General features: G+C 34.1%; 1 protein-coding gene across 1 annotated transcript; it reads right to left on the reverse strand.

Annotated features, from left to right (window-relative positions):
• Positions 1-5,954: 5,954 nt before the first annotated feature.
• LOC131074757 (probable disease resistance protein At4g33300) lies at positions 5,955-7,965 on the reverse strand. The gene is made up of 6 exons (XM_059208562.1): positions 7,786-7,965; positions 7,409-7,672; positions 6,849-6,960; positions 6,627-6,654; positions 6,335-6,477; positions 5,955-6,220 (listed from the first exon to the last, which is right to left on the reverse strand). The coding sequence occupies exons 1-6, from the start codon at positions 7,963-7,965 to the stop codon at positions 5,955-5,957; spliced, it is 993 nt and encodes a 330-aa protein (XP_059064545.1).
• Between the last annotated feature and the right edge of the window lie 1,551 nt (positions 7,966-9,516).

Here is a 9,516-nt window from a genome sequence, read left to right on the forward strand (position 1 = left end):
TGCCAACAAGCCTCATCTAACCATCACTCATTCAACAAAGTCACCACCACCTGAGAATTTGATTCACAAATACTCTATTTCTAGCCAAGAACACAACTATGCTTCACTACATACAAAATGGCACGAGCCTCCATTAAATTGTTGGTATGAAGACACTTATTGCTAATCGTAAACATTTTGTTTGGAGGAAATGATCATCTCCACTTAGAGTTCAATCCATTTCCAATAATGAATAAGGGTAGAAGTATTTCATATATAATTATTTCCAAGAAAGTAGTATAATGGATCTTGTATGCCATCACCAACATTTAAGGAAATCATACCTTGTATTAGTGGAGAGTTCAATTTAAATTTGTGGAGGCTCAAGAGTTTGAACTATATGTCCACTTTATAACTAACTCTTAGAAAGACTAATTCTTTTTTCAAGCAATCATCATCATCATCATTCTAAGTTGCTCTAGAAAGGACCCATAAAAAATATAGCCCAACACACTCTTTTTAAATACTAAACTATCTCTAAATGTTTGTTAATATGAAGTCATTTATTATTCAATTGAACCACTCTATTATGCAAAATCTAGATGAAGTAGAGAGACTCAATCTAGTATTGAGAGATAATTATTTCTAATAGAAGGGATCTGAAAAAAATCTCCTAGATCTTCCAAATGGTCTTCATTTCTCTATAGGAATAATTATTGAAGGAAAAAATAAGTGGATTTAGTCATCCCACCAAATAGAGGCCCAAGATTTAGAGTTTGTGGTTGTTTAAACATGTCATATTAAAGAATATATTTCAATGGACATGACTGTTGTTATTATGTAACAATACATTTAGTAGAAATACATATCCTTTTTGTATATGGCCTAGTCATACACTAAGACCAGCACATTTTTTAGGTTGAACACAATGTGCCAAAGTTGACAAGGTCATTTCATTTTATCAATCCATTTGGATCACAAGAAGCTCCTCATAAATATTCTAAGTTAAAGGAAGCATACTATAGAGTTAGCAAAAAAGCTAAAATTGAATCATGGCTAAGTAAAGTAATGCTTTTAGTAGCAACAAGTTTGCACCATTGAAAGGAATATATTTGTCCATGATAAAACTTATTTCTTAGTTTTTTAATTGACCATTTTTATATATATTATAGGGATACCACAATGTTAAAGGGGGTACCTATATGTTTAAAAATAGATTAACCCTTAATCAACTTTCATCCTAGGTGAATCTACATTGATGAGGAAAAGAGGAAGTCATGCAATAATTTATTTGTTGATAGAGATTTGGGATCTTGAAGATAAATGAAAACTAGGATTTTCAAAATAATTAAATTCTTAGGTAATGAAATGTTAGATTAGATTCTATAATTGGTTGGAACATTATAGAAGATACCCAAGGACATCAAACACAAGAACATGGAGGTAAGAAGCTAGAGTATACCCTAATCAAATGTATCTTTAAAGTGTGGATGTAGCATAAAAGGATTCACTAATGAGGGTAAGTGTGTGAAAACGGAAACCATTTAATGGAGTCTTAAGTGGATGCTCTTTTTTTTTTTTTAAGTTAAAAATTGTATACTAAAAAGCTAAGAGAAATATTAACATTAGTATGGAACTTTTTTAATTGGATATTGAAAGACATGAAAAATTGATGGACAAGATGCTCGAGATTATATCATTTTTGGGGAAATTATGAAAAACATGCTTGTTGGCATTGACATGTCAACCCAACCCTTTGGTTTGGATGCTCATGGAAAATCTAACCATAAGGGTTCAAAATTCCTAAAGTACACAATAACATGAGTGTGTTATAGCACACTTGCATTTGGGTCAAACTATACTTCTAAGTCATAATCAAAATACAAAAAAGATAATGTTAAAAAACTTCACCTAAATATTTGAATAGGTTATTAACACAACTTGAAAAATATGTTGGTGTTGGAAATATTGCATTATAACAGACAATGAAAGATTGTTGGCATTTCAATAAGGATATTGAGAAGGTTGTTGATGATTATGGATATAGCTGATTAAAGATGTTTTACTATCTTTATATTATTATTTTGTCATTGATGTCAAGAAATTGATTTTCTAATTCAGTATGATGTTGCCATATCTTGAGAAGTATGATATGAAGATTATGAAGAAGTCGGTAAAAGACACAGGAAAGAATATGATGAATAAAGGGATGAATAAGGTATTCAATGGGCAACCACTACCGAGTTAGACAATGATGAGATCATGATGTTTTGGATTGTTTTAACATCATACATATCTTGTAAAATGTAAAGGTTAATACTATACTATGTTATCAACCAAAGAACCTAGTCGGTAAACCCTAAGGAACCTAGTCGGTAAACCCTAAGGTTATCGCTATTGGTTAATGAAGGTGGAATGTCTACAAAGTGAAGTTTAGTATTCACCGAGTTGTTACCAAGTTGTAACCAAGCTATAACAGAATGCAATAAATGTTTACATTCTGTATTTAATGAAAGAAGCTGATGAGCTGGAGCGGATCAATGATTGGTAAGCCATGGAAGAAGTTTGTTAATGAATCTAAGGCAATGGAAAGTCGACATGAAGATCTACAACTCAGATTGAACCGCAATACCCTGGCACAAGTTCCAAGACTATTATGCAAGTTCCAAGGCAGGGTAAAACATTTTCAGATCGAAAGATGCATTGATCCTGGACAAGATTGAAGATCTGATGGCTATAATTGATCATGGGAAATGTGATCAAGGAGATTAAGCGGTTACCTAATTTTTTATAAATAGGAAATTGTTGATAAACAATGTATGTAGGCAAGTGTATGCATAGGGATGCTACATAGTGATTACCGAGCATAGAAGCTTGAAGACCTATTAGAATAACAGAGTATAGAAGCCCAGTAGATAGACAAGATTAGTTCTATGTCTAGATTGTATTGAACAAATAAGAATCTACTTTAGCATTTTAGATGTGAAGTTGCAGATCGATTTTTATTACTGTTATTTTGTGAAAGTGACAGAAAATCTCTTAACTGAGTGGACTTAACAATCTTATATGTAAATCCTCTAGCAAGGTGACATTCTGATTGAGTGTTTGAAATCCTTTGACAAGATTACTTCTAACAAAGTGAAGATCCTAATAGATCTGAGGGAAATCCCTTAACTGGGTCACATCTAGCAATGTGTTTGTAATCTTTAACATGATTTTCTTTTAATCGAGCATACTCTAGAAGAGTATATTTCTTAGTGGGTCCGAAATCCCACAGTGGTTTTTCCCTATTTGGGTTTCCACGTTAAATCTGGTGTTATGAGGTTTATATTGTTCATATGCTTTTGAGTTTGCATGTTTGACAGTTTTGGATATATGGCTGATATATATGTTACCGAGGTTGAATCTGATATTTTAATGGATGGTTAAGTTTGTATGATTCACCCCCCCCCCCCCCCTCTCATCTTGTTGGCTATTGGATCTATACTTATATTAAGTATCAGAACTATCAGTTGGAATATTATTTCTAATAAATTGAACACATTTTGTAGGCTACTTTTTTAATTAAATTAAATTTATTTAATATTAAATTTTAAATATCAATGAAGGACTACTATAATTTGAAAGAAAAAAATAGAAGTAGGTGTCATTCCAGCCAAGCTAAGTATCAAAATTAAAAGTGAATCTTTATATATAAGTCTAAATGAAATATTTTAAAATGATGCATAATTTTTTGAAATTTGTTTGGAAACTTAAACATTTAATTATGAATTTGTTCTAATTAAATAAAATAGGGAGGGGGAGTGAACCTCTACATAATAGCCAAATTGGTAGACAAGAGGGAAGAGCTCACTAGGATTCAAACCACCAAAAACCAAAAAAGGGAAGTTTTTTTTAAGGAGAGGCTTTTGATTGAAGCCACTAATTGGTGGGAACAATGGTCCCAACCCCACAAAAGAATCACATATTCAAAATTGAGGGGCTTAGGAAGGAACCCCAAACCATCTTATAACAAAAACCCCTTGCGCTAGAGCCAAATCATCCAAGGGAGAAAACAACAACAAGAGCATTTTGAAAGGCTTCCCACACTATTTTTCCTAAAAGACTAACTTGTATAGAGTCTTTCTTAGACAAGGAAGGAGGCCATAACAATATGGAGACACCCAAAAACCTTGTGATAGAAGAAACACCTAGCAATTCATGAAAAATGCTAAACAAAATAACCATAGAAAGGACTAGAATAAAAAAACTCAAAAGGGTTTTGAAAGGCATCCCTAAACCTTTGACTCATAGAATACCCTACAAACAAACCAACATAGACCACTTTGATAGGCCTATTGTCAATAGTGCGACTGAGAAATAAAATAATACCAATAATATTTACATTGCTATGAAATTGAGGGTAGATACCATTCATAATGGCATGAGCTAAATTACCATAAATACCAAGGTCTCACACTACAAAAAGCAATGATCGATATTGAGAAAGGAGAATGATAGGGACTAACATATATAGCTATATCCAAACTCAAGTCATTAAACAACCTTCAAATTTAACCAACAATCTCCTTCAAGCAATACTTTAAAATACAAAAATATCTATATATAATTATACGGAAAACAAGAGAAGATTTTTTACCTACTATCTCTCTAAAACAATCAAAGGTATGCAACTCTCAACACTATCTCCCTCACAATTTCCCCAATTATTTATGAATCACCAATTTTAGTTTTACAAATTTTTATTTTGTAGAAATCTACTACAAGACATGTTGAACTCATCTACAAGGAGGCAATATCAAAACCATATGCTATAAAGAATGCATCTAACAAACTTTTTTTTTTTTTGAATGCATGGTAAACTTTTTAACATGACCAACGATGCTGGCATGACATGCTCTATGGCTCCACATGAAATGCTTTTGACCCAGAGCTATGAACCGGTGGGACCACAAACGGGGGACCTCATCCCCACACTTGTTCAAACTCGCGAGCACAACGACCCAGCGAAGACACAAGACAAGCCCTTTGGCTCCATGTGAATCGCTTTTGACCCATAACTATGAACTAGTGAGACAACAAATGGGGGACCTCATCCCCACACTTGTTCAAACTCGTGACCACAACGGCCCAACGAAGAAACAAGGCTTGCGAGCACAATGGCCTAGCAGGGGTTTGAACCTTGGTGGTTGCTTCACCAATGAAGTATTTTAACCACGACACTATATGTACGGAGACTTATGTTGTACAAACTTATTTTCAATTATAATGAAGTATTTTTTCAACATCTTTGAACAAAAAGGTAAAAAGATTTTTGAGGACGAGACAAAGGATGAATAAGCCTATATGTTCTCCAAGTTAACATCACAAAATTTTGTATGTTTTTTTCAATTATGCAAAGTGTATTGTAAAAGATATCTCAACGATCAACTCCTCATTTTTTTATGTTCTAAAAAAGTTGTTTTAAAAAATCATTTTGCATGACTTGCTAAATTAAATTTCAATCATCCATATTCAGTTATCTTAACATTACAAATTCAGTTTAATTATATTTGACATAGTAATTCCTAACAGAAGCAATTTCTATCTTCTACAATTTCTCAACCATCCAAATAAATTACTCAAATTATATCTGACTATCAGTATAACCATTGTACCTTATTGGAATAGAAGCAATTTATATTTTCTAAGATTTCTCAATCATCCAAATAAATTACCCAAACCATATCTAACTATCAGCATAACCATTGTACCTTATTGAAATACAAGTTTAATATAGATAATATTAATATTTACATATCCAATTGTAAAGCCAGTCCAAAATGAATGCTTCTTCAACAACTTCAACACTCAGACTGACTTTGCAAAACGACTATAACTGATACTAATTTTTCTCAGTGGAAATCACCTGATTAAGAGATCTGAGTTTGCAAAGATTTGTGCAATACAGTCCCTCATGTCCAGCTTCTTCAATCTCAACAGTCTGTGAAATTTATCCGGGAATCTAGCAGGCCAAGCTTTTCTACCTCATCAGGTAAATTTATAAGTTTATGACATTTCCTAACCACCAGCAATTTCAGGAATTTCGAAGAACAGAGTTCTCTTGGTAACTCCTCCAAATCATTGCAGCGATGCACATTAATTTCTAAAAGCCTTGCAGAGTTGAAAATTTCATTGCCATCTAATTCATTCATGTTACCAAGGCCCTCACATAGACACAGACATAGCTTCTCCAGACTCTCTGTAAATTGAAGTAGGCATACAGAGGACGAACTACCAAACTTTCAAGTTGAAGTGTTTTGAGCAGAGAAAGTCCATTGAAAACATTTAGTCCCGAGTCTGTCTCTTTGTGCACTGTAATTATTGATTATCAGAACTTTCAGTTTCTTCATGGTGCCCAAAAATGTTGGAATACAATATTCACTTGCAGTAAAATACAAAACTAGAGCTTCTGCCTCAGGGAACTTCATTTGTGGCCATCTTTCTTCATCCATTTGCCTACATATTCCCAACAACTATTAAAATCAATAGAACAATATAAGTGTCAAAATTCTCTTCAACCAGTAATCTTAGGTTCGGCGAAGTGATAAATATTCAATGTTTTGGAGTTCGGGCGAAAACCGAAAGGGATACAATGTACATATTACATTAATAATAGAGGAGTTGTAGCATCACCTGTATGAGTGGAAAGAATCTTAGGTTCAAATAGATGAACAATTAAAATCAATGCTACAATTAAATCTTCGAAATTCTCTTCAACAAATATTTTCACATTTAAAGAAAGTGATACTCAATGTTTTGGAGCTAGAAGGAAAATTGAAGGGATATGGAGCACACATTAGAACACAACATATTAGTGTAGCAGTCACCTGTGTGAATGGAAACAATCTTAGCTTTTGATGCACGAACTTGTCGCCACTTTGAAGGAATGCCCTTATACTTTCCAGGCATACACAACCTACTATAGTTAGTCTTATTGTCCTGTTTCACCAAATATAAGGCCAAATCCCTTAGTACATCATGTTGGGAAAAAGATAGTCCATATGCCTTGCCAGTAGAGCTCCTGGGACCCCTGCCATCATATTTTAAGAAAATATTATTGCAAGAAATATAGACCTGAACTATCCATGAGTTTTTGAAAACAAATAAGGGTGCAGTTTGCTTGCGAATTTGTAATTTGAAACTCTCCTAATCCTATATATAGATAAGTGGAGAAGTTTCAAACTTCTATAGGGCATGGCTGAACTCTTCTTTTCAACTTATCAAACCCTCTTCTCTCAAGGGAAGTCGATATCATAATCAAACACAAGAAAGATAGAGAACTAAACATTGCCCTTACCAGGGATCTGTCTTCAATGTTAACAGACCGCGATCTGCAAATTCATGTAAAAGCTCAAAAGCATCATCCCAATTCATTATGTACGCACACCCAAATATCTAACAACGCATTTGCAGAAATGATTCGTCCTTCTGGGAAAGCAGCTAGATCTAAAAAGCGCTTTGAATTATCCCCCAGCACATCTATACATGTTCTTTTCAGTCTTTCATAAAGCTCGTTATCATAGGAAGATATAGCTTCCCCTCTCGAGAGATTTTTCTTTACTCTCTTCCAAATCATGTGATCCCTCGTATCACGCATAGAGCAGCCGATTACTTGAAGAGCCACTGGCAAACCTTTATACTGTTCCACTACCTACTCATGAATAAAACCAAAAACTTAAACATTGACACAGGAATACGATTTAATACATTGCAGGATTCAAATGAAGCACAAATAGAAGCTAGATTTGAAGAGAAGTTGGGTACCTGTTTTACTAAATATTTATCATGCATCATCGGAATTTCAGGCCTGCCAAAGGCATAGTGGCAGAAAAGGGACAGAGCATCCTCCTCTTTCAATACTGTTAATGGGAAAGTGTGTGCACCGGACACTTGTCGGATAATGTCTGCATGCCTTGTGGTTACGAGTCTTGTAATGTTCACCATTAAATAGCAATTTTTGAAGGTCGGACCTAGACCTAACATCAACCAATATTACCACAGTTGGATGATTTGTTGCTGAGCTTATCCGACATTGTAATTGAGCATGTGCATCCTCCTCATTGTGATTGTGAAAATGAGGGTTTCGGCCATCATCAACAATTTGTTCCTACCAGTCTATCAGGATACTCATGATATTTGGGATTTTTAAAATGGTAATATAAATTCCCTCCCTATTAAAGTGTTCTGCAAATCATGAGAAGGTTGGGAAAAAAATTCATTTCTTTCCGTTTTAATAGACTCAATATTATGTATACTGTGTTGAGAAAACGGGGAGAACAGAGAAAAATATTTGTACAGCAAGTTAAACAGACGCACAAAATATTTTTACAGCAATTTAAACAGAAGCACAAAGAATACCACAAAATTTATGTGATTCGTCAATCTGACTACATTCACAGAAAAGAAACCGGTTTAATTTTTTCCTTTTATTAATTTACAACAAATACAAGTAAGTTTGACCACAGCAGAATGTTATTTTTCTAATTATAAAATTCTTCGTTGAATTGAAGAGTCAAGACACACAGGAATAGGAAGAGTTGAAGGAATTTTTTTTAGAAGTTGGAGGAATTGAAAAGTCTTGTCAGACTTCAAAATCATTTATACTCTTAAAATTTTCAAGGTAAACTACCCAAAATCATTAAAATATAGGACAGTGAGCATAATTCAGAAACATCAATTCGTAGATCTGTATAATTGGAAAGCGATGCAGAGAAAAGCTTTTCTGTTACCTTTGATTCTGTTACGATGACAAAGGGCTGCTGCTAGAGTGGACTTTCCCATTCCGCTCGATCCTGCAATCTCAACCAGACTCACATTGGTATCCAGAGTGAGAAAAATAACAAGTGCAGAAAGTTTGCAGAGAAGAATAATAGCATATAACACACAGATTTACTTGGTAAAACCTATCAAAATATACCAGTTAAAAACTATGGGCAAATTATCTTTCATATCGATTCTTAGGAATTACAGAGTTACAACAATCTTCAAAACTGTACATCAAAACATGACTTCGAGTTGCGTAAAACAACTGAGTTGCAGAGTCTTACTTGAAGACAACTTACTATATATAGTAAGTATGACTCGCACAACTACATGTAAAACACATGTCAAAATTACTATTTATAGAAAGTTTCCTAACAAAACTTTCTATTTATAATAAGTCTCAAAAAAAATTGCGCCTCCGCCAAGAAGCTTGATGATGTGTCGCCTTATGGTGAGCGCCTATCGGCACACCAGTGGGTAATCCATGATGACACAACCACTGCTACCTAAGAAGGGCATGATGACTCAACCACTGCTAGATGGGAGTCCAAGATGACTCAACCAGTGCAAGCTGAGAGCCCACTTTGGACTTCACATTCCAACATTCTCCCACTTGAAGTCAAATTTCTAACTCTGAATAATTCGTTTACTAAAAGACCATTGCCAATGTTGCCTATCATCACATAATCTTTAGACCAAGAGAAGTTTTGCACCAAATAAACTTCTCTTTAC

The sequence above is a fragment of the Cryptomeria japonica genome, chromosome 7 (assembly GCF_030272615.1).
Source record: "Cryptomeria japonica chromosome 7, Sugi_1.0, whole genome shotgun sequence".
NCBI classification, from domain to species: Eukaryota; Viridiplantae; Streptophyta; class Pinopsida; order Cupressales; family Cupressaceae; genus Cryptomeria; species Cryptomeria japonica.

Coding starts and splice junctions, on each gene's coding strand:
- LOC131074757 (XM_059208562.1), bottom strand. CDS start 7,965: ATGGTGAACATTACAAGACTCGTAACCACAAGGCATGCAGACATTATC. Junction 6,655..6,848: donor GATTGTTTCCATTCACACAG/GTGACTGCTACA, acceptor CCACTCATACAG/GTGATGCTACAACTCCTCTA. Junction 6,478..6,626: donor ACAACTCCTCTATTATTAAT/GTAATATGTACA, acceptor GGGAATATGTAG/GCAAATGGATGAAGAAAGAT.